The sequence below is a fragment of the Thermobia domestica genome, chromosome 10 (assembly GCF_964235325.1).
Source record: "Thermobia domestica chromosome 10, izTheDome1.hap1.1, whole genome shotgun sequence".
Lineage (NCBI taxonomy): Eukaryota > Metazoa > Arthropoda > Insecta > Zygentoma > Lepismatidae > Thermobia > Thermobia domestica.
Window position 1 is genome coordinate 260,882,346 of NC_137463.1, and position 27,311 is coordinate 260,909,656.

At 35.3% G+C, this 27,311-nt stretch overlaps 1 protein-coding gene and 1 pseudogene across 2 annotated transcripts in view; both read right to left on the reverse strand.

The window, feature by feature from the left end:
• The window catches only part of LOC145663180 (neuromedin-U receptor 2-like), a 348,458-nt gene that overhangs the window by 238,337 nt on the left and 82,810 nt on the right, over nucleotides 1-27,311 (reverse strand). Inside the window, exon 1 of one of the 2 annotated variants that reach the window (XM_081729512.1) lies at nucleotides 11,494-12,435. The exons of the other annotated variant lie outside the window; for it this stretch is intronic. Within the exon in view, the coding sequence (XP_081585638.1) occupies nucleotides 11,494-12,331 (838 nt within the window). The 5' untranslated portion in view covers nucleotides 12,332-12,435. Of the gene's footprint in view, nucleotides 1-11,493; nucleotides 12,436-27,311 lie in introns of those variants that run through there. 2 annotated transcript variants of the gene reach the window in all.
• LOC145662770 (pyrokinin-1 receptor pseudogene) lies at nucleotides 12,354-25,806 on the reverse strand (annotated as a pseudogene).

Sequence of the window (27,311 nt, forward strand, 5' to 3'; positions counted from 1 at the left end):
CCATTTTCTCATTCCACCAACTCTTCTATCACCATTTAGTTGCTTTAATCAGAGTTTCCCTTAGCCTAAAAGTCATAATCGTGGGAATTTTTTTTTTATTTTTATTTGTGAATGACAGTTGATAAAGTGTACGGATGCGCACGAGACGAGTTGAGACAGGATTTTCCTGACAAAATTCGAGTCAAATAGCAAAATATACATTTTTCGAGTCCAGACATCACTTTTACAGCACATTTTCGAGACGAGACAACCTCAAATCTTGTCTCGTGCGCATCCCTAATAAAGTGTATGACGAAATGAGAATTTAGGCGAAATGAACTCATCATTGTTTCTCATAACATCTTTCCTTCTGAAGGATGCTAACTTACTTTTTTTAATGATGGATTATATTCTTTGATCGTAAAGAATTTGTACAGGAATGAATACAGAAAGACAGCATAATCTTCATAAATATACGACGTAATAGTAAATCAGAATCTTTAACACAACCTTTATTCTATTGGCTTGGATAGGATTTCCGAAACTGTGTGTCGTTGAACTTTGATGCTCATTGGCTGACTCATAGGGTGAAAAAAATGAAACGTTTTCTTTTTTTAGTTTAACGTCTCACACTTGCACCCTTTAAGCTAAAGTAGACAGTTGATTAATGCAAGTGAATGACTCTAAAATTAAATTTTTAAGTTCTTCGACTGAGAATTGAACCTGCTACCACATACACCAAAGGCAACGTGCTAGCCACTTTTTTTTATTTCTTCTAGATATATTTTGATTAGTGATGAGCAAATGCAAGACCAAGACCAAGACCAGGGTGGTCTTGGTCTTGGTCTTGGTCTTGCACATGCGGTCTTGGTCTTGGTCTTGCACTGGAATCCTCGGTCTTGGTCTTGGTCTTGGTCTTGCATACCTAGTCTTGGTCTTGGTCTTGGTCTTGCACACCCAGTCTTGGTCTTGCTTGCAAGAGTCTTGCTAGTTTTGCTTTTAAGAAATCTATGATTTTCATAAGTAAATTTTACTCTGGATATAAGGGATAATAAATCCTACATTGCGTCAATAGTGAGGGAAATACAATGTATGTTTCTAAATGTAATATATTTTACTTTCGTGTAAGTGTGATGATACTGTACAACATAGGCGATGACCTTTACTTCTTTTTTTAAATGGGTGATCACGCTTCACTACTTATAAGATAAATCACAACATTTCGTAATATTTTTATATGTTTTAATAGATCCAATATTCCACTGGTTCCCAAACTGGAGAGGCTACCCCTGACAGTGAGACGCATGAAAGTAAACCAAGACGGCACAGATTACTGAAATAACATAAATTGCAAAAATATTTTTACACTCTAAAGGCGTCAGATTTTTTCTTTCCAACCACGATTAGCTCATCTTTGTATTGAACAAACTCCCAATTAAATATTGAAATTTTGTTTTACTGATTCTAATATGTACTGTATGGGGCAGAAACAAGGACATTACGCAAAAACGATGAAACAATTAGACTTTCGAAATGTGGGCATGGAGAAAAAAGGAGAGAATCAGCTGGGTTGAACGGAAAACGAATGAGGCGTTAGAAATAGTAGCAGAACGGAAAAAAGAAGAATTTTAGATGTAATTAAGAGGAGGAAATTGGTTGAGGAGGAACTGTATTATGAGGGACGTGCTAGAGGGAGGGGGCGAAGGAGATTGTAGTTGAAGAAAGATATTAAGACAGAAAATTGCTACGTTAAGACGAAGAGACTAGCTGAGGACCACAGTCATCGAAGCTTCTCAGCTGCAGCAAGTGACCTGCCAATAATGGCAGAATAGCTATTATTATGACGATGAAAATAAGTTTTGCAATATTGACCAAAAAAGAGAGAAAAAATTAAAATAATAATAATTAAACCTCTTAATATTTTAGAATATGAAATGAAATTAAATTTGTGAGTTTTACGTCGCACGATTATGCCGGCTAGGCTAAAGGAGACGGTGATGATGAAAAATGAATGAAAATGGTGGAAAGAAGAAAGTGGGAGGAAACGGGAGAACCCCAAGGAAACCCACGCACACGGTGTTTGTCCACCACAAAGTTCACTTGGCGGGGGCTGGGATCGAAAGCGGGACCCCAAACACCAGAGCTGAACGCTCTATCACTGAGCCATCGCGGCCCCAATATTTTAGAATAATTTGAGTGAAAACTGAAAACGACTCAACTGCTTATGTCTTTTGTGTAAACTCAATTTACATAAATAATTTTGACCTACTTTAGAAATACATAATAACGGCATCAAACTTCAAGTTATTTGAAATAAGTACGAAATCACTCTCAGTTGTGAATATAGATTATTTATTGTTGTATAATGTTACATCGTTGAATCCTAGATATGCCGTATACCTAAGGGGGCTATAAGTTATATTGATAAACAATTATTCAACGTATAAGCATCCACCTATGAAATCAAACTTGCGGTCACATGTGCCAAGTTTTTGTCAATGTCATGAAAATGTTATTCCAATATTAATTTTATAAGTACACATTAAAAATTTCCAATGGACGCTTGAACCTCAGAGCCAAGGCCATACCCATGTAGTCGGCACCTATGGTGTACGGAATTGCCGATGTTCAATACTACATTTCTTTAGTCTTGGAAGAAGAACACCACTAATATGTTTTGAAATTAAATAAAATATCTACTTTAACGTCCCACGATTATTACACTGAGGCTAAGGGAAACAGTGATGATGAGAAATGGTGGAATGAAGAAAGTACGAGGATACGGGAAAACCCACGCACAGGGTGTTTGTTCACCAAAGAAGCTCACATAGCGCAAGCTGCGATCGAACCAGGGCCCCATGTACCAGAGGTGAACGCTCTGCTACTGAGCTACCGTGTCCATAACATGCTCTAGTTTATTTTTGCTTATCCACTTCTTATGGACATAACTATTCTTCGTATAATTTCCCAAAATCCAATCATGGGCCGACGTGAATGATCAAATGATGACCAAAGTAAATCAGACACTGAAGTTATTATAGCTTGTAACAATTCATAGAATTATGCTGTCGGTCGTCTCGTGAACAACCGATTCAAAAAACGACATACTGTAGCTATATGTTTCAGGAACAGATCGACTCACATGGATTGCATAAACTACTGGGAACACATTCAATCCGGCGGTATTTTTACTGGAGCCTAGAAGTTCACGTGAAAGATGTAATGATTTTTCCCCTTCCTTTTTACATTCTACAAAAAATCAAGTAGTACCATACTTGTGCAAGACTCTTGCGCAAGAGTCTTGGTCTTGGTCTTGGTCTTGCAGGTATGGTCTTGGTCTTGGTCTTGGTCTTGCACCCCTTGGTCTTGGTCTTGGTCTTGCATCAGGATTCCTGGTCTTGGTCTTGGTCTTGGTCTTGGTCTTGCATGCAAGACTCTTGCAAAAACTGCAAGACCAAGACTCTTGCGCTCATCACTAATTTTGATAAAGTAAATTTACTATAAAAATAAAATGAATTGAAATTTTTTAGTTTAACGTCCCATGATTGTGTCCTTTAGGCTAAGGGACACGGTAGTTATGGCAAGTGAAGAATAACGATGGAAGAATTTATGAAATAAAGATGTGGTAGAAACAGGAGTGCCCCTAGAAAACCCATGGACACCGTTTCGCCGACTACAAACTTACTTGGCTTGGGATCGAACCCCACGCACCAGAGTTAGTGCTCTACCACTTAGCCTTCGTGCCCTCTAGGTTTACAGTGGAACACTAACATGTTTCCTTACATCAAAGTCAATATTGGATAATCACCATGATATTCTATTTGTCCAATATAACCTTAAGAAAGTTAGCAAACGTTTTGCTGGCTGTCTTCCATCTTCATCTAAAAACAATCCATCTAGTTTTTAACTGTGAGGAAAGGTGTATAGTTTGTAATTTACCACCTATTTGTTATTAGCCATACTACAGCGTTACTTTCAAGTTTCGGATAGTACAGTATTAATAGCAGATGTAATTGATTAATTGATTTTGATTTTAACGTCCCTCTCAGCAGCGAGGCTATATGAGACGTGGACCTACTGATTAACGTGGACTCCGAAGCACATGAGCTCCCGACGGGAATCGAACCCGTATCTCCCACGCTAGAGGCGAGTACGCTAACTGCTTAGCCATGAAGGAGCTCGCAGAGGTAAATGACTATATCAGAAAAAACATCCTTTGGTAATGTACGACATATTAAAGCTAGCATCGTCACAAAGTTTATCCCAATGTCCTTACTATAATCGTGTCCTTTGTAAACCTATGTATCAATATATGGACATCTCTACATTTTGTAAACGGTTTTTTCCAAGATCGATTATTTTCACTAGACCAGCGGAGAGGATGACTCACAAGGTGGACTGAAATATTTGTAGGTCTAAGTTCCACTGAAATGGATTTAGTCTTAGAGATGTCAGAAATATAATGTCAGATGTCAGAAGTATAATTATTTAGATTTTTGCTTTAGGTAAAAAAGACTTTTCATGAAGAATTGATCCTGAATTAAAAATATGTTTTAGTTTATATACATACGTACATCTATACGTACTACTTGTGTCCTTTATGTTTTAGGTATGTCTATCAAGGGTATCATTTACAAAGAGGAGGAAGCCGAATCTCCACTGTCCCCGAGTTTAAAATATATTACTGATAAACACAAAAACTAAATTTTCGGTTTTCGATTTTTAGAAAAAACCGAACACGGTTTTTTGAATACTAAAAAAAACGTTTTATAGACACGATTCGGTTTTCTACAAAAGACGGTTTCAGTTTAAAAATTGGTTGAGTTTGCTATCAGAAACCGATTTGTTGTTTTGCCATCATACTATCAAAAATTGTATTGGTAAAAAAAACGAACCGGTTTTAGGGGAAAATGAAATGTCGGTTTTAAGGTTTATGGGTTTTCTACAAACCAGTTTTTCCCATCCCTGATATAGTCGTATAGTAATCAACAATATAGTCATATAGTAATGAAAAACATGGAAGCCTTTGGCCCACCCTCCTAAATAAAATTTAAAATTACGCAACTGAAACCTGTGTTTTGACTGCGTACACTATCGAAAAATTGAAGTACAATAAGGACACCGTGAAACCCGTAAAATTTTGGGAAGCTAGGCACAGAATAACATCCAAAGAGGTTCGAAAAATAGAACTGATTTCAGCACACGTTTAATGTTTAATTATTCAAAATTATCTTTTGAGAATACCAAAGTTGCCAAATACTAAAAGAAAATGTAATCATTGTTGTATTCAATAAATGACGTAGTTTCTGTTATTTTATCTTTATAATTATGTAATCATCTTGAAAATAACAGGGAGAAAAATCGAAACAATTTACAATAAAAATATGTCCTGTGTTCGTTATCTCTCATTGTGCCAAGCTAAAACCAGTGTGTACTTGTATCTGTATCCTGTATGGTAGTCACGTATACATGCAATTACATCTAACGAACAAGTACTGTTGCAACTCAATGCAGTTTAATTGGTCGAATAGACCGTTATTGTTCTGGAATAAAGGTATCCTAACATACTGTTTTGTGACATACAATTTAAGTTCTATTTATACCTTATGTAAACAAGAATTCGTCTGCGACATATATGTTAACATGTATACACAGTATAATACAAAAGGCTACACATTGTACTGTACACGGCACTGAAGTAAATCTCGATGGGGCTTCTCATCGCAATAACCAAGTGTAGATTTGTTGATTGTTGCCTGGCCCAAGGGACTATCTTATAAAAGAGTTTACAGTAAACTTAAAGTAATATCACTGTAAAAATACCATTGTAAAATTGTTATTCAAACGTAATGCTAGCAGTTGATAAGATTTCTATTTTAGCCAGTATTTCAGTGTAATTTTACTGCAAAAAGTTACTGTTTACACACTTTACCACTAGGCTTTTTCAATCATTGTTATACATATTCTTCTATTATTGGTAGATCACTTGTCGCAAGCTTCCACACTCCATTGTCTTCCGCTAACCTCTTCGTCTTCAAGAACGATTTTTCTGTTTTGATTTCGTCCATGAATTGTAGTCATTCGCCCCCTTCCTATCTTTCCTGCCATCATACCCTCTAGCACGTCTCTTATGATACAGTTCTTCTTAGCCAATGTCACAACCAGTTTCTCTTCCCTTTCTCAATAATATCTAAAACTGTTCTTTTCTCTTTCACAATTTCTCATTCTGTTTCCGTTCGACTTCACTAATTCTCTCCATTCTTCTCTACACCCGCATTTCGAACGTTTTCAGTCATTTTCATTATTTTTGCGTAATGTCCATGTTTCTACTAGCGATGGGCAAAACCCGCTTTTTTTTTTTTTTAGAAAAAACGGAAACCGGTGTTTAGAAAGCCGAAACCCAAAAAAACCGACATTTCGGTTTTCTCCAAAACCGGTTCGGTTTTTCACCGAGACCGGTTTCGGTTTTCTCCAAAAACCGGTTCAGTTTTTCGCCGAAACTGGTTTCGGTGAAAACTTTTGGAAGACACATAAATCTATTTCTGTGGAAACAGATTCGGTTTCCGGAGAACAACGAAACACTATTCTGGTCAGAAATAGAACAAATTTTGGAAAAACGCGAACCGGTTTTGAAGATAATCGAAACCGGATCCGGTGGAAAACCGAACCAGTTTTGAAGAAACTGATAACCGGCTTTGTTGAAAACCGAACCGGTTTTGAAGAAAACCGATACTGTCTTTGAAGAAAACGGAAACCGGTTTTGAAGAAAACCGAAACCGGTTTTGGAGAAAACCGGAAAACCGGTTTTTGTGCTCACCACTAGTTTCTACCCCATATAGTACAATACTCCACACGAAGCATTTTATGAATATTTTTCTCAACTCTTTATTCAAGGTCCATAAAACATATTTTTCTTCCTCCTAAAAGCCTATACAATATTTGGAATATTTTGAGTGCAATTTGTCTTAAAATCTTCATATATATACCTTCTGGATCTGAATGGACCCCCCCCCCAATTTACAGAGAAATCGGCGCCCTTGGGTAAATCCACGAAACTTTATGTCGCCAGAAAATTTACGAGTCTCCGTGCTCCCATTCATCAGACATGAGATTGTTGCGTTTTTCTTGAACATTCTTGTGTGTGATGGAAATGCTGCTAGAGTGTCGAAACATTACTCAGTGTTGATTTTGTTAAATGTGTGTCTGAAGGAAGTTCACGTGGTCCTATAATTCAGCTCTCATGAAGGTGAAATAGTGTGGTAAGAAATAGTCTGTAATGTGAAGGTTCACTTTGTATGATAGTCTTCTCCTAGAACTTTAATACCTTTAATAAATGTTATATAAGACTACTATAAATGATTCATTTGTTTTTAAAAGGCTATATTTTCAAAAAATATTACACATACAAACATGAGAGATACATGAAAATAACCGTAAACCCACCAAGTTTGTATTGTGTATTCTAGGTGGCAACAGGTGGCAGCAGGAGTTATTTACCTGTCCAAAATGGAGGTAAAGCAAGAAAAGAGTTTTTGTGTGCCCGTCTGTTATAAAAGTACGACGGGCTTTCAGAAGAGAGTACAGAAAAGAATCGGCATGTAGCATAGAAGCTGCACAAACTTAGTGAGTTTGTGGTAAATTTTTATGTCACTTATGCCTCTTGAAAATTTATAGCAGCCCTGTATATATTACACCATCTGCCCGATAAACGCCAGCTTTACGAAGACACTTATGTGTCAGGTGGAAAGGATTGCATGCTATAGTGAGATTTAGAGCTATCTGTACCAGAAAACCACCCCTAACGGACCGGTCTAAGTGGAGTAGCCAGACGAAGAGTGTTCTAGGAGAAGGCAGCAGTTCTTCAGTAGCCAAGTTGGCGGAAATCATAGAGATTGATACGGCAACTTGGATATTAAACCAGGCGTGGTCAGATTGACTTTAACGGCTGGGATACTGACGGGTGGAAGGCAACGGGAAACTACCACCCTATTTTTCCCTAGTTTGCTGACAGCAGAAAGAGAACACAAATACAAAGGTCTTTCACAGGTTGGTTAGCAGAAGACCGTAGAGCGTGGAAGCTTCTCAGTTGCGGCAAGCGATCTACCAAAAATGGCAGAATAGCTGTGATGATGATAATGATGATGTACTGTATATAATTATAGTAACCCGACAACCCAACAGCACCAGGTCCAAATCTTGATTGTGGTTCGAAATCATGTTAATAGTAGATTTTTTCTTCATAACCCTGATGTTGGATAATGGCGTAAAGACAAAACTCAATTCAATTATTAAGTGTGTGTACTTTATTCAAGATTATATCCATTTAATGAATTATACAATATTAGGCCACCAGTGTTTAACGAAATACAAATCCAAAGACGAGACATCAATCGATGCATCTTATTTAGCTGAACAAAATGATATGGTGAGTGTAAATTCTAATGCGTAGTTTACGAGAAAGTTGAGAAAAATGAAGTTTATGGAAAACCTAAAACGATTATGCTGAATGATAATCACGTACTGACAAGGAACAGACATGAACGTGTCATCCGGACATCCGAATCAAACCTAGTCCATTCGATAAACATAACAAAGATGTATTCATACACAAAAAAATTAGCTGCCATGGAGAACGGCCTGGGACCCACTAACCCTGTTAGTATAAAGAAAATCGCAGACTCACAGTGAAATAGCTATTGCATCAACACTGTTTATTGGAAAATCATGATTTATAGTTCATTCGCCTCAGTATGAAACAAGCTTTCCAGAGGTGCCATGTATTGGGACCCATAACGTACTTGAACAGGGAAAATTGGGGTAAAGTCGGGAAAATTCCCTGAAGAAATCCCTTCCATCAACTTTTGACCCCTCTGAAGTGGCCCCGGGTAAAAGCACAGAATCCAAATATATCTTTTAAAAAAAAATAGTATAGGGGATAAGAAATGTGTGTACCAAGGTTTGTATTGATAGAGGAAATACGTATGAGGGGAAATCGTGTATTGGTATACAAGCTTTTTCCTCATGTCTATCAGTCTGTCTGAATACATCTTTGTTGTATTTATCGAATGGACTAAGTTTGATTCGGATGTCCGGATGATACGTTCATGTCCGTGCGTTGTGATTTGAAAGTGATACTGAAGTATACCCTAATAACGGTTTTGTTCAACTCAATGCAGTATGAAGTACGTCGTACGGTTAATGAGATATAGCCAAAATTACGGTTTAACTCTTAATTTTTTGTTTAACTATAATATTCTCAAGAGGACACCGTACTCTAGAGCAGTGGTTCTGAACCGATATGTCGCGACACACTGGTGTGTGTCGTATTCCCCTAAAGGTATCACTAAATTTAAGAATTTAAAAATCATGAAAAATTTAATAATAGGCTAATTAGTTAATATCGACACAGACTGTACCAATGAACACCTCCACCGGTAGAAATAATGCTCAGTACTATATAGTCATTATAAAAACTAATTGGTATCACTATTATAAGATACAGGGTGGCTCAAAAGTAGGTATACACCCTTGCATTGATCAAGTATAACATTGTAGCTTATGGGTTTATTTGCTTCGGCTGTTCCGGGTTAAGATACGAGTAAAAGGTCATTAAAAACAAATAATAAAGAAGCTAGGAATACTGTTTGATAATAATAAGAAATTATATGAAATACAGTGATCAGATCAGTACGGGACTGTATACCTACTTTTGGGCCACCCTGTATATTATTATTATTATTATTGTTTATAATAAAAATATCAAACAACTGTGTCGCGATGTCCTGGATGTTTTCTAAAGTGCATCTTCAGTTAAAAATGGTTGAGAACCACTAGTCTAGGGATTTCGGAATCCGGAGTCACGCGAATAAAAAACGTGATGACCACTAGGTCTAGAAAGTTTCTGATAAGCCAATTAGAGACAAGGCGACGGAGTGCGTTGAGCACGTGTTAGTCACTAGGAAGGACGTAGTTCAGGCAGTCTCTAACAGATGGCGTTAGAGCAGCTCAGGCATACAAAGGGCTGGTTTTTAAATAATATTTTCAAAAAAAAAAAAAAAAAAAATGAAACATGGCCTGTATGAATGCATACATCACAACAAGCTAAACAAAATATTATGTCTGGGAGTGAATTCTTATGCGTAGTTTCCGAGAAAAGCAAAAAGAATCAAATGTTTACGACAATAAGAGACGCATTGTTTGTTGCCAATAATCAGCAACAATTTATATTCTACTTAGTGAGACGAATATTCGGATCCAAGAGGAACGGGAATAGGGAATAGTGGAAACTTCATAACGAGAAACTACATAACTTATACGGTTTACTCATCATTGTTAGTGTCATCACGTCTAGGAGGCTGAGGTGGGCAGGTTATGCAGCTAAGATGGAAGAAACTAGGAACGCTTAACTGGAAGACCAACCGGAAAACGACCATTAGGAAGACCTAGGTGAAGATGGGAGGGCAATATTAAGATGGATCTCGCAGAAATAGGAATACGAAGTAGAAAGTGGATCCAATTGGCTAAGGATAGAAATGAGTGGAGAGCTTTTGTGAACTCGGCATTGAACCTCCGGGTTTCATAGAGTTAGTTAGTTAAGTAGCAGGTTATATCCATTGTTTCTCTTTTTCTATGAGTGACACATGTGGTCGTAACTGTGACACACACTCGTAACACTGACAAATACACTAAGAGTGACGCTCTTACTACTTATAAATAAACAAATGAAATAAAATCTTCCAGTTTAATGTCCCACAATTATACTCGTTAGGCTAAGGGAGATGGATGATTTTGGGTAAGTGAATGATGATGGAAGATTCAGTGGAATGAAAACGTGGGAGGACACGAGAGCACATCGAGAAAACCCACGGACACGATGTTATCTACTACAAACTTACTTGGACGGGGATCGAACCAAGAAACCGCACACACCAGAGGTAAGCGCTTTACCACTGAGCTACCATGCCCCTTTAAATAAACAAAAGTTAACAGGCTTCGTCACGGTGAAATTAAAATACCGCTAATTTTACAATAATTATGTGATATCTTCAAATAGATAAAAGATAATAGAAAAGTGGAACAAGAGCTCGCTAGATAATATTATTTTACATGAGATACCGTTATCACGACTCACTTATCTGCTTTTGATTTCCAGCCATTTCTAAAATCGGCATTTATTTTCGCGTTTATAAATGGCTGCAAACGGAAAGCTACTAGGTGACTCGTTATAACGGTATCGCATGTAAAATAATATTGTCTAGCGAGTTCTTGTTATACTTTTCGATTATCTTTTATGCATTTGAAGATATCACACAATTAGCTGTATTTTAATTTCGCCGTGATGGCGCCTCTTAACTAACAAAGGTATGAAAAATTATGTAGAAAAAAAGTGTCTAAAGAACCAGAACAGCCCTAAAAATACTCTGTGATTGCTAGATATTTTGAAGTTACAGCATGTACGAAAAATCTGCTTCATATCAACATTATATTTAAGCAACAAACGGTAAAGGTACTTACCTAACATCTTGATAATGTTCCTCTGGGACGTCCTGTTATATCCCCTCTTTTCGTCTTGCCTATCAGAGCTAATTGAAGAAGATTTTGTCAAGAGCTGGGAATGGCGCAGTTGCAGTCCAATTAACGCATAAAGAACGGTGATCAAAATCATTGGAGCAACGAAAAACAAGAACGTCGATATCTCAAAAGCATGATTCAACACTTCGAGGCCTGGCTTCTGCAAGACAGTACAATCTGCAGAGTCCTCAATTATCTCTCCAGTCAGAAGGCTGACGTCGTACTTGATCCCGAATTGGATAGCTTGGGGTACAGATAACAATATCGCTAAGATCCAAATCACTAAAATAAACTTGAGGGCTCTTCTTAAATTGGACATGCTATGAGATCTTAGCGGATGACAAATCGCAATATAGCGTTCAACTGTAAATGCAGTAATTGTTAGAACTGTAGCATTTGCGGATGTTTCCGCCGCAAGGCCACGAATAATACAAAAGGCTTCTCCGAAAATATACGGTCTTGGAGACCAGTGCTGATAAATTTCTGGTGGTAATCCTGTTATTAAAAGCAATAAATCGGAAATGGCTAAGCTAAACAGATAATAATTAGTGGCCGTATGCATATACTTGTTCTTCGATATCACAATACATGTACTGACATTCCCGAGAATACCAGAAATGAATATCAATACATATGTGATAGTTATTGGTATTACAATGTAGAGAGCGTCCCTGTCACTTGTTTCTTCTGGAAATCCTATTGTTGTGTTGTTGTAAATCCTGATTCCTCTTAATTGGAGATATGCAATTAATTCAGCGCTAGAATTTGCTTTCATTGCCATGTTTCGGGAATAAAATATGTACTTATCGGCTTAATTTATCTCCAGCACTAACGGCTTGTAACGTACTAGAATCCACTATATTCATTAAAATATCATGATATGTACGTATACGAGTATTTTAGTTCAGTCTTCATTACTTAAGCGCATTTTAGGTTACTGAATAAATAAAATAAACGATAGGTTTTAGTGTATCACAGTAATAATTCACTAAATATTCTTGTGTTAAAAAATTTAAGCGCACAGATAAGCTCTGTTAAGTGACGAGTTACTTGTTCACAGACGTAAACAAAATATTATTATTGTTAATAATAATAAAAATAATAATTGGAGATCTGAATGTTCACAATGTACACAAAACGTTGTACAGATATAGGCAGAACTTTTGTTTATGAAATTCGTAGTTCTAAAAAAGCGTAAACAAATTTTTGTTCCCGCAAATTTACTTGATTTCAAATGTTCACAACTGAGCACAAATTTTTGTTCTCGCGAATTTATTTGGTTATAAGCGTGCATCAATATTGTTCTTGCGAATTTACTTGGTTACACAAATATACACAAAGATCACAAATTTTGTTGTTGTGAGGTGACGGATATAAACACGCACAAATGTTCACAAATTTTGTTCTTGTGAAAATTTTCTTGGTTACGAATGTACACAAATTTTGTTCTTGTGAATTTACTTGTTTATAAACGAGCACAAATATTCACAGATTTTCTAATTGAAAGTTTACTTGGTTTTATATATATGTATAGAAATGATAACTAATGTTGTTGCTGCAAAACTCAAATGCACACAAATGTTTACAAATGTTATTCTTGAAAACTTACTTGGCTATAAACATACAGAAACGAAACGTTGAACGTAATCAGATGTTTGTTTAGACTAAAGTTCATGATGAAACTGTACACTTAAGTTTTGTTATTGTTGCGTTGACTTAGTTTGTCGTGGTTAAAATGATACACACAAAACACAAAACAAAACACTGTAGACACTGAAACAAGTCACTTCAGACGAAGTACCGCAAGGTAGAAAAAGAGTTTTTAAAAAAAGTGGTTAAAACACGGATCATTGGCGAACTAATGAGGTCTTGCAGGTGATAATGTAAAACAAATGCACACCTGATGAGAGGAACAAGAACCTGAAAATGTTATCGGAGTTGAAATCAGGTCACTGCCTGTTTATTAAACCATGAGTAGACATCTAATAGTAACATGATTTCTCCACAAATGTTGTTATCATGTTTAGACGAATTTTGTTGTTTAGCACACTACGGAGAGAGAGGGAGGGGGAGAAGAAACTGTCAAACTGGACATGCGCTTTTCGGTGTAGTATAGTAAGGAAAAGAATTAAAGAAAAAAATACGCGAAATTTTCCGAACTGTGAAAATCGGACGCGCGTACGTTGAATATACACACAATCAACACAAAATGTGAACTCGCCACACAAGTCAATATGATAGAGTTTCTCTTTAGCGACTGGACTTTACAATATTCAATCTAGCTGTTCCGTTTTAGCCAATGTTCTTGTTGTAGCGAAACACGCCTTTCCTAACTCGCGCGTGCTCATGCTCGCTTCCAACTAAACTCCTGGGAGGCACTTGTTCTCTGTGTGTGTGTTCTCTCTGTCTCTGTCTCGCTCTCTCTCTCTCTCTTGCAACTCTCTCTGATTTGTCATTTTCTCTTTCTTTTTCTTGCATAGGTTGCTCCGCCGCGCTACTTGGCTTTTAATCGACCGTCAAATCTGTGCCCCCGTGTTCATCTTCGAAGCCCCCCTTGGGACTCACTCATCGAACTGAATGACAAAACGGAATTGGATTGAATTGAAAATGGAGTCCCACTTTTTTTTTCTCTTCGTTATAATAGCGGTTAGTTTCCTTTAAGAATCCACCCACCTCGCTCTTTTCTTACAAGCCTTATTGCGAATATGTATACAAGAAAAAAGTATAAAAACAGAAGTAATTTATTTAAATGAAGGCGTGTCTTAATGAATGTATAAACCAGTAATGAACCTAACATGTCAACTCTTGCATAAGGAACTAGTGGTGATACTATACATTTTTACGTGTTTTAGTTGTAGCAATGAATCATCAGTCATTTATGGTCACAGCAATAATAATAATAATAATAATAATAATAATAATAATAATAATAATAATAATAATAATAATAATAATAATAATAATAATAATAATAATAATAATAAACATATGTACGAACCGGAAAGATACATAATTTATGGTTCAGTATTTGTCACTGTCTCATTTCTGATTCATTTTGAATTTAATTGCCAGTACTCATAATTGAAAATTGAACCGTTTACCTTTACTGTTTTGTAATCGCAGGTGTTGAGTTCTAATGCGCTAACTGAGTGAAATTTTCTTACGTCTTTTTGTAAATCCTATCAAGAAAATGTTGAGATGACATCTTTAAAATGTTTTTTTTTTTTTTAATTTTATTTATCAAAATTTCCTTCCGTTTTCAATTATTAAAATTGTTACACTCACTTAAATTTTGTAGTGTGAATTGACCCATAGTTATGTGTACTTCTCTTATAATTTGTTAAATTTAATTATTAGGGTAACCCAAAAGCATAAAAACCATAAAAAGCATAATAGCAATTTACACATATGGTTGGTACCTAGAACATGATTGTGGTTGTCTAAGAGTCAAGAAGTAACTAAGTTTAAAAGCATAATTTTAGAAAATAAAGCATCAAGCATAATTTAAAATATATAGCATAATTCTTGGAAAATTTTGTTTAACTGAGAGTTTGAGAGAATGTATTAATACTTTTTTTTTAAAGCAACATTTACAATGCAAAATCTTTGAGAACGTAACAATGCAACAATGAAAAGCTTTTTTTTTTTATTTCTGTAAATTTTTCGGTGTAATCTTTTGAAGTGGAGAAAAGAAAAAAGGGAAAAAACTTTCCGCCAACAATGAATAAACAATAGGTTTTTTTTTATTTCTAAGTGTAACCGCGGAGTACTGTGAAAAAAAGTTGAAGTAATGTTTCAAGATTTTATAGTTAGTACGCCCCCCCCCCCCTGAATCAGAGAATTACAGATTCAAAATGTACAAAAAGTGCACAAGAACTTCACACTATATTGTTATGTGTACCTCTTCAACTTGAGCACTTTCAGTACTTTTTTGTGGCATCTTTTACTTTCACTTTCTGTATATATACACCTCTAAGGCGCACACAAGTGATAAAAAAAAGCTGACTTGAGTAAAGCATTTATTTCTCTTTACAGTTCTTTAAGTAGAAAGTTTATTAAATATGAAAGAAACTGGTTGCATAAAATATTAATAAATGGATCAAGATATTTAGAATATTTAATTTAAAGTAAATATTATACATTATACACGATTAATGTAAAACAATGATTGAAATTAGCATAATTTGGAAAAAATAAAGCATAATTACACAAAAAAATAAAGCATAATGTGGATTGCTCTATTAATTATAATCAGTTTATTTTCATTTCTTCAAGTAAATTTTATTAGAATTATTGAAATCACCAGTTCAATTAAAACAAAAGGAACTCGTATCATTTTATTTATGTTGTATGATATATTCACAAACAGTTTAAGTAAATTTTATCTAATCAGTGACTGTACTGGGACGGTGTGAGCCGGTATAGTAAAAGTAGTAAGTTAAGATCTTTTCTGGGTAGTTTCGTGTTTGAATCCCGGTGGTGCTCATGTTATTTGTATTTCAAGATGAAATACTAAAGGGGCGTCTCATATAGACTTAATGCTGTGAAAGAAACACATATTCCGAAACAAGCTATCGTAAAATGACAGTAGAAACTGTTTTAGTTGGCCTCGTTGAGTTCTACAAATTTGTGGTGAAGTTAAATATGGGTCAATTTAACGTATTTTACTGTAATTATATTATTTTGGATTTTACTATTGTGCTGTGGTGGGAACATTAGTTAATAGCTTAGATTATGAGTACTAAACGCTAAACTTAGGGATGTAAAATATGGGGATGAAAACTAATGTTCTGTACGGAAGTTAACTGTAAAACAGCGTTTCCCAACCTTTTTCAACTTGCGGCACACTACGCGTATAACTTGAATTCTTGCGGCACACTCATGGATATTATTATTTGTAAATATAATATACGCTGGTATTTTTTTCTGTGATTACTGATCTCCTTCTCACAGAAAAGAAAGTTCGATCACTGGTTTTCCCCTATGCTAATTCATTATGATTATTTTTCATTCTAATATAAAAAATAGAAAACAAGTGCAATAAAATATAGGACTCAGGTTTTCAAAAATATGCTTTCTTTTTCGAAATCTGTATCCAACCTTTCACTAAGAACGAAGATCACTAAATAACGAAAGAACAAACAAATCTCTTTTAGTTTTAAAATTCAAATGTAGGTAATTTGTATGTATGTTTGCTTTGTCGAACAGATTAAATACTATTTTAAAATTTCAAATTACGCAAATTACGCAATAGTCTGCAGCAATAAAGAAGCAATAATGGTCATAACAATGGTAACAAATACTTTTTCAACAGTAAAAATGTACAGAAAATAACACGGTATGAAACTTAAAATTGTAGATTCATATTATAGGTTCACAGTAATGTAAAATACAAATATATGTTTTTCCCTATGTCTTGCAATTTGATTGCTATAAAATTAATAATTTTGTTTCGATTTCCTCGCGGCACACCAACGGCCCATTCACGGCACACCAATGTGCCGCGTCACACCGGTTGGGAAACGCTGCTGTAAAAGGTTGTGTTTGAATGTAAATAAAATTCAAATGATTTAATTTTGTAAAAAAAAAAAAAAAAAAAAAAAAAAAGTGATTAGTTTGAAAGATGAAGTGAAAAGAGTAAGGATTGGAAAAGCTACTAATAAACATAAAACTAGTTTCCCTTCCTGCTTTCGTGTATTCCCTTCCACCTAGCCTAAAGCTACTTGGTTCATTGATCGCAAGAATCATGATTTTCTGATGAAACTAAATCATAAAGGACTCGTTTACAAGGGGTATTCATCATGAAGATTTAATAGGTGCAAGATTGAGTAAAGAGGCATAGCATAGTATACCATTAGAGACGCTTCAGCTCCATGTCTTTTAAAATACCATTTTGAGGGATCATCACCGCAAAACACTTTGGCAAAAATGAAAAACTACCTTCATCCAAAATTTAATTCAACGTCTCTAGCAGTTTAACAAAGTTTAATTTGAACTACCAACTAGCTCTAATTTCTCCAGTTACCATACAGAGAGTAAAAAAAGCTAAAAAAAATACATTTGTGATTCCGAACAACAAAAACAATGCAAGTCACCCAAAAATTACACAGGCTAGTGCTCATCCTTTATTATCATAATCCAATACTTACTCTTTTCACTTCACCTTTCAAACTAACAACTTTTTTTTTTTTTTTTTTTTTTTTTTTTTTTTTTTTACAAAATTACATCATTTGAATTTTATCTATACATTCAAACACAACCTTTTACAGTTAACTTCCGTGCAGGACATCAGTTTTCATCCACATATTTTACATCCCTAAGTTTAGCGTTTAGTGCTCATAATCTAAGCTATTAACTAATGCTCCCAGCACAGCACAATAGTAAAATCCAAAATAATATCATTACAGTAAAATACATTAAATTCACCCATATTTAACTTCACCACAAATTTGTAGAACCAAACGAGGCCAACTGAAACAGTTTCTACTATAAGTTTACGATAGTTTTTTTCGGAATATGTGTTTCTTTCACAGAATTAAGTCTATATGAGACGTTCATTTATTATTTCATCTTGAAATACAAATAACATGAGCACCACCGAGATTCGAACACGAAACTACGCAGAAAAGATGAAACACTGACCATTCAGGCACAAAATAACTCTGTAATAGGAAGAAGATATGTAGGCTATATGATTCGTTCTTATGCCGGGTTCTTTAGGGCTGACTTTCTCCGAGCTTTTTTCATACAAATACGAAATTCTCCGTAACATACAAAATTGGAAGTTTTCTGTTTTAACTTGAAACCATTCTAACTCTATAGTTTATCCATGATTTTCCCAGCAACCTTCGCTATTCGAGGAATATTTTATTTCGGTATGAAATGAAAAATAATTGTCTAACTGGAAATAAGTTATTACCGGTATGCTTGTACGCATAGACCTATGGTGCGGGAGACCCGAGTTTGATTCCCGGCAGAAGCTTATATATTTGGGATCTCACGTTAAGCTGTGGGTCCACGTCTCATATAGAATCCCTGCTGAAAGTCACTCTAAAATCAAATCCAACCAATCAGCATAGACCTGTCTTAGATATATTTCAATTGATCCTACGGTAGAGATTTTTTTTTTAATTTTTTACAACTGATATGATTTTTTTTGCCGTCTTCACTTTACTACTGTTTCACTATACCGGCTCACAACGTCCCAATACAATCACTGATTATATAAGATATGGAAGTAAAATTATATGTATCTTCTCTGTGTAGTTGTAAGGGTTTGAGCTAGATTTTTGGAATCACTGTGCACTGAACGAACTTTAGAGTGACCGTTGAGTTGAGATGAGTCGATTTCAGTTCAGCGTCCCTTTGAACAGCGAGGCTATATGAGATGTGGGTCTATAGCTTAACGTGCGATCCGAGTCACATGAGCTCACACTCAGAATCGATTTCGGGTCTTCCACGCCAAATGCGCGCACGCTAACCCGCTTAGCCACGATGGAACTCTAAAAGTGTCAGAAAACTTTTCCAATCATACATTAATATTCTCTGTTTGACAGGTTTGTAAGGATACTTCCTAGAACCGTAAGATTTCAAGAATGTCACATCACCCTAGTACTGTCCCTTACAATTTTGATAGTCTCAGAGAAAGAAAGCACAACTGTCATATGTGCTGAGGACTTCCGTTTAAGAATTTTATATTTTTGAGATAACTAAGGGCGTTATAATTTCATAACAATTTTGCATATGAGAGATGACACGTTCGTTGGTAATGGGGTGGTAAGGGTAGTTACTGATAAGAAAAAACTCCGAAATCTTTAAACATGGAATAAAAGTTTCAACATAGAGTTTTTACCTAGCACTATTTCTTGTTAGTATATACTCAAGAAAAGATATAGATTAATTGAGTCATTCCAGGTACTTAAGAGAAAATGTTATGTGCAATCTGAATGCTCGGGAATTACATTTCAAATCCTCAAATACGTGTAGTATATAACAAACTTTCTGTGGTAACCTGTCCTCTGTATTAATATATATTAAAAAATAATAATAAATATAAAATTGAGTTATAATGGTGTAATGGGTAATGTGTATTAGTATATTATAATAATGGAATGGTAGTATAGTGGGATTATAGTTATAGTGTATTGTTTGTTACATGGAGATCATTACCCAAATGATTTATGACATTTTATTTACAGATAGTAGATAAAAGAGATTGAATTTAAAAAATAATAATAAGAATGCATAATTTTATTAATTAATATTTAGAATAAGAGAAACAATTATTTATAAATTAGATACACAAATATATTACTAAAAGAAAGAAACATACAATAACTACAAAATATGTGAATTATTAATATAGAATTTAATTTCTTATATAATACCATACATAAGTTATATTTTTTTTTTTTTTTTTTTTTTTTTTGAGTTTATACTTAATGTTTTGACAACAGCTACTCAGAGACTTCATGTTGAAGCTCTGAACGGAACGAAGTGAATCTGAAATGGTGGAAGCTGAATGAATGATTGTTGAATGATCCGGAATTAATGATTCCAAAAGAATGATTTTTGGTTTATAAAATTTATTTTTTTTATACTCATAAATGTTTTTGTTTGTTACAACTAGTTGGCACTTTATTTTTGAATTTTAGACCAGTAAAATAATAGTTTTTTTTAATAAATATTATTGTTATGCACACAAATATAAAGTGTTGATTATTTTTGGTTTTTTGTTTAGTTTTGGAAAATTTGTGTATTTGTCCACCAGAACATCACCAGATATTTTGTTTTTAACTTTTTTTTTCAAACAATAGATCAGATCACAGATAATTCACTTATTATATGATAGTATGTAGTTTGTGTAAGTGGTTCTCCTTTCTATTAGAAAAATATTTTCAAAATAAATACGGGTATTTATACAGTTATGAGTGTATTTTCAGGAAACAAGCATTTGTTGAGCTCACCCTTAGTATTGGTAATGCCTCAGTTGTTAATGTTCTCGCTGTGCAGTGAGCACGGTAACTCAGTGGTAGACAGCTTACCACAGGTATGTGGGGGCCGTGGTTCGATCCACGGACAAATAAGTTTGGACAACATCATGTCCAGTGTTTCTTTCAGAAACAATGTTGTGGGAGGGGCACTGCTGGTACTATTCTATTTATTATTATATTAAAGACTTATTATTTTCACAGGTGAGCGCAGTGGCGAATCAAGAAGGTAAAAAGTATGGAGAGGGAGGAAGCCAAAACTCAGACTATGATATGCATATCATGAGTTTATTATAAACTTTCCAAAATATATAAATAATAGCTTAAATTACTTTTGTCAGTCAAAAAAACTGTGGGCCCTACGCTCCCCCGGCCCCGCGCTAGATCCCCTTGATGTGGGCGGGCACCTGATGTAGTGTAAACCTGTGTGTGCTAATGTGATGACACTATAAGGAAAAGATTGCAACTCACCGATTTAGAGAATTGCGCGATATCGTGTAAGCATAAGTTTAACTCAAGTTACGGTTAAAGCTAAACAAATTTTGATTGTGTTTCTGTTTTAAATATATGTATATCGATTGACACATATATTATTTAGTCGAGTTTCAACCAGGGGAGAATTCAGATCCATTTTCACTCTAAAAATGTGAAAATCATTTCCACTGGTCTAGTGGTTAGCGCACGTGCCTTTGCTGTAGGTAATCCTAGGTTCGATTCCCGCTGAGGAAGCACAACAAAATTAATTTTACAATCATTCACTTTTATTAATCATTCGGCTCCTTTACCTAAAGGATATATCGATTTACTAAACTAAAACTTTATTTTTTATTTTTTATTTATTTATTTATTTTTAGAAATGGGTGGAAAGTGAATAAGAAGAATTTGTCCTTGCATTTTTTAAAGGATTGTGGGATTGAAAAGCTTGCCTTTCTGAGCTTGACTTGTAAAATTTGATTAGAGCGCATGTTTCTTTTAGGATCATTACCGAAATCCAGCCCTCTGGTTGAGTTAAATTAAAGGTATTTGAAATATATGAATGAACATATGAATGGAGTAAAAGTAAGTATCAACATTTCAGCATATATAATAAATTCAAGATTTTTATTTATGGTAACAGAAATTCACCCTGGATTACCTCTCAACTTATCTCTGGTTCTAGTACTCAGGTAACAAAGAATTAATTCTAGTAATTGTTTCCACATGCAGTGTAATTTTGAATTTGGGAGCTAAATGTTGAAATGAAATGAAATCTTTAAGTGTTACGTCCCACGGTTATGCCGGTTAGGCTAAAGGAGACGGTGATGATGAGAAATGAATGAAATGGTGGGATGAAGAAAGTGGGAGGAAATGGGAGAACCCCGAGAAAACTCACACACACGACGTTTGTCCACTTCAAAGTTCACTTAGCGCGAGCTGGGATCGAAGCAGGGACCTCATGCACCAAAGGTCAACGCTCTACCACTGAGCCACCGCGGCGCCGTGTGTCTCTGTTTGTAGATATAATGGCATTAATACGTTTTTTTACTAAACATATTTTTAATGCAATTTATCGATTGACCATAAAGACTGAGTTTAGTCTGGAAGTACATATACAGTCAGCAACAAAATTTCCGTACGTTTGATGAAATTAATTTCGTAAATAACTTCAGAATGAAAGAACAATTTGAGTACAGTTTTCAGTAAATTAAGAATATAATTATCTGTACGTTTCAGCCTTGAAACTCGGTGAAACGGTGTAGGTTCCACCGTTATTCCCAAAATAAATTTTTCCAAATGGAAATTTTTTTATTACTGAACGCGCAAGATGCCTATAGCTTAAACCATATCATATGTAGGGACCTTTACATAAAACCTACATTCCCCCTCCCCACGCCTCTCTGTAAAAAGCCCTGTGTTGTTACCCACAGATATCATTCAATCAAAGGGCAAATTGACTTCAAACAGGTATGATATTTATTTCAAGTTAAAGTAATAAAATGTGCTACATACGGTTAAGGGCGCCGATCCTGGGGGGCGGGGGTGCCCTGGCCCCCCAAAGCTCATGTGGGCCTCCCTATGGTATTTATGAATATACAATATTTGGCAAAATTTGAAATGCAATTTGTCTTAAAATCCTCATATATATACCTTCTGCATCTGAATCCCCCCCCCAAATTTACAGAGAAATCGGTGCCGTTCCATACGGTTCCAAGAGAGTATGTGGAGTGTTTTTCCTTTTTCCTTTTTCCTATAGTGTTTTTCCTTTTTCAAATATTTAACACTAGCACCAACTTCTTAATGAATTAGTGTAAAAAGGACCGCGTGATTTCCGACCAATTGTTTAACCACTACTATTTTTGAGCAATAGGATAACAAATCCTACAGTCTCTTAGTCAATAACGTCGGATCGAGTCGAATCAATCAATTATAATTCAGTTTTCTTTGCCACAGAAAGAATCTGATTCATTGCATAACACAGGTCAATTTATTTGCAAGTTTTCACCAAATGAATATTGAACAAAAATGAAATAAAATCTTTAAGTTTTACGTCCCACGGTTATGCCGGTGAGGCTAAAGAAGACGGTGATGATGAGAAATGAATGAAATGGTGGAATGAAGAAAGTGGGAGGAAACGGGAGAACCCCGAGAAAGCCCACGAGCATGGTATTTGTCCACCGCAAAGTCCACACGGCGCGAGCTGGGATTGAACCAGGGACCTCAAGCACCGGAAGTTGAACGCTCTACAACTGAGCCCCCGCGCCCCCGCAAATGAATATTGAGGATATATGCACTTTTTCGCGGGTGACTTTAAAATATTCTGAAAATAACTTCCGAAACTTTTGAAAATGAAAAATGAAATTTCTGTATTAAACGTCCTACGATTAGGTCTATGCCCTTTAGGCTAAGGGAGACGAAAATTAAAGTAAGGGAATCATAATGGAAGAATTGACGGAATGAGGAAATGGGAGGAGACGAGAGCATTTCGAGAAAACACACGGCACGATGAAGTCCACCACAAACTTACTTGGTCGGGGATCGAACTAGGAACCCTACGCACTAGAGGTAAGTGCTTTACCACTGAACCACTGTCCCTCCCATCCGAGAGTTTTGAAACTGTATTTGTCTTAATTTGAACATATGCCTGAAGTAATTTACGACGAACAAGGCAATAAAAACTCCGGTTGGTATCACTGCTGTTTACATTTTAATTACAAAACCAGCCATCTGCACTCGTTCGTTGGTCGGGGTATACGAATTACCTATGATTTACTTTCTCTGTACTACTACTTGTACTACTACTACTACTACTACTACTACTACTACTACTACTACTACTACTACTATTACTATTACTACTACTACTATTATTATTATTATTATTATTATTATTATTATTATTATTATTATTATTATTATTATTATTATTATTATTATTACTATTATCACTACTACTACTACTGTTACTATTACTACTACTACGACTATTACTACTACTACTATTACTACTATTACTATTACTACTATTACTACTACTATTACTACTATTACTATTACTACAATTACTACTACTACTATTACTATTACTACTACTATTACTACTATTACTACTATTTCTATTTCTAATACTACTACTACTACTACTACTACTACTACTACTACTACTACTACTACTACTACTAATAATAATAATAATAATAATAATAATAATAACAATAATAATAATAATAATAATAATAATAATAATAATAATAATAATAATAATAATTTCTGGTCTAATGGTTAGCGCGTGAGCCTTTGATGCATGTGGTTGCGGCTTCGATTCCATGTCGGACAGCACTCAACACGCAGTAGTTCTGTTACTACGTCTCTCCGTATTTACATTGGCTACTGACAAATGGCGCAAACCCAAGAAACGGTGGCTCAGTGGGAGAGCGATTACCTTTGAAGCGAGAGTTTTTCGGTTCGATACCAGGCCATGAGAGTTTGTAGTGGACAAGATTATGTATACGTGGATATTCTCGGAATTCTTCCTCATTCTTATTCTACAATTTATCATAACTACTTACTTTCATTAATCGTCCGTCTCTTTTAGCTTGCAGAACATAGTCCAGGAACTTAAAACTATGGAAATACACATCAATTAATTATTGTTATTATTATTTAGTTAATATTCCTTACCAAATAAAATTTTAGATCTGCTGTTGAAATTGCGACTATTAAATCGAGAATAAAAAATGAAATCCCAAACGAAGTTTTAATTGAACAGAACACAAATTCAAATAAACAAATTATTGTGTACTTACCTAACATTTTGATAATTTTCCGCTGCGAAACCCTGCTGTAGCCCCTCTTCTCATCATGCCTCTCAGAGTTAATTGATGACGACTTGTTAAGGAGCTGTGATTGGCGCAATTGAAGTCCAATTAACGCGTAGAGAACTGTGATCAGAATCATTGGCGCAACAAAAAACAAGAAAGTGGATACTTCAAAGGCGTGATTCAAAACTTCGAGACCTGGCTTCTGCAGAACAGTGCAGTCGGCCGTTTCCTCACAAGTTTTATTTGTTACTCTGTCAATATCGTATTTGATTCCGAACTGTATCGCTTGTGGAACCGATAATAGTATTGCGAGGATCCATATTATTAAGACAAGCTTGATGGCTCTTTTAAGATTGGACATTGTGTGAGATCGTAATGGATGACAAATCGCGATATATCGTTCAGTCGTAAAGGCAGTAATTGTAAGCACCGTAGCGTTTGCAGATGTTTCAGCGGCAAAACCACGAATTATGCAAAAAGCTTCTCCAAAAATGTACGGTCTCGGGTACCATATTTGGTATATTTCAGGTGGCAGTCCTGCTATTAATAGTAACAAGTCTGAAATTGCCAGACTAAAAAGGTAATAGTTTGTAGCCGTGTGCATATACTTGTTTTTCGCTATTACAATACAAGTACTGACATTCCCGAGAATACCAGATATGAATATTAACAAATAGATCACCGTTAAAAGACCCACTACGTATACAGGAGTCGGTTCTTCAGTTCCACTATGATTGGTTGTATCATTGCAAACAGATAGGTTTCCTTCTGCAATGTCTGTAGTGTTGTCATACACGAAAGAACTTGTGTAATCCCACGTTGATGTATATACTTTGTCATCGTGAAAGGGGATTACATTTTCACGCGTGGACGTCATATTTGATAGCACCACCATTTTTAGAAATTTAAAATAAATTTACTAGACACTTGCATTGATAGTGTAAGACATATGACTTAACCCATTATTATTTTTTAACTAATATATTTATCAGATGATAGCAGTGTCTACAATTTTAAATCCTTAGTAACTCGTTATTAATTTAATTAAAAGTTACGTTTGGTTCCATAAAATAGTCTAGAAGCCAGTGAAATCATATGGTGCACGTTTAAAACATAAAATGAATAAAATTAATCTTTTATGCACTAAAATGTCTCAATTGACACAGCTTTACTGCATATTTTGTTTGATTTTATGCAGATTAATGTGCTAATGGACTAAATATAGCTTTAATGCATTTTTTAATACGAAAATGGGCATAAACTTGTGGGCACATTTTTCTTCTTAAACTTTTTGTTTGTTTGTTTGTTTGTTTGGCCAATGCATGCAGTTGCAAGACGGAAAGCTTAAGGTCTTAGAACACTGTTTGTTTGTGTCAATTTAAACCACGTGGATTTATAACATGGAATAGTACACAAATTTTTCCCACTGAATTAATTGATCACAGTCACTCCTAATGCATATTAATATTGTTTACTAATTTTCACGTTTCAATGCGTTTTTTTTTCACACGTGTTTCACTCACAAATTAACTTAAATGATAAAGTAACGTAGGTAAATTATTGTCTTAATTAGTAAGGTTTTTCTTGTATTATTTTTTTCACTTGGCATGGAACGTGCCTAACGTTCGCTTGGAACGTGTCTGACTTTAGGTTTTGTTTTAAGCGGCGCGCGTGCGTATTCATGCTTTACTGACATCCAACTATGTGATAGTAAGCCTGTCACTATCTTCTTGTTTCTTCTCCTCCTCTCTCTCTCTGTCTCTCGCACAAGCACAAACACATATTCACATTTCATATTTTTATGCTGTATCGTCTCGTTTCTTCTCCTGCAGGATCTGTTGGTTTGGTTCACGCGACACTGTGTGACGGTTGATGCTTTTAATCGAACGTCAAAGCTTGAACTAAGCTAGCCTACATTGGCCTCTGTCCCGCTATATGTCGCTGCTGACTTCACACACACACACATTCACACTCCACGAAAAAGTCGACAAATGCGCTCATTCGTGCAAAGAATGTGAAACTACGTAAAGGGATGGGAAGAAGAGAAGAGAGGAGGAAGAATTTCGGACGGAACTACAATTACAAGTAGAACTAGAGACGACATAATGTTTACTATTGCACCACCATCTATTCTTATTTGATTCTTGTGAAGCTCCAAATGTGTGACGTCATTTTCCCATGTGATTGTGACCTCAGCCGATTGGTCAAAACTTGAATTGTTAGATGCACTTGCATAGAAGAACCGACAAGACCTCCAGCAGAGATGGATAGGTCTGGACTTTGTCGTGAGCCCAAAGAAAAGTAGGATAAGAAGAGAGGTGGCTACGATAATTTGCAAGGACATGTTTATGTAGTTGTGTAACTTTTATTTAATTGTCCTATTTTATTGTTACAAGTGGTTTTCCTCAAGGTCACAGAGAAAGAGGGAGAGAGAGAGAGAGAGAGAGAGAGAGAGAGAGAGAGAGAGAGAGAG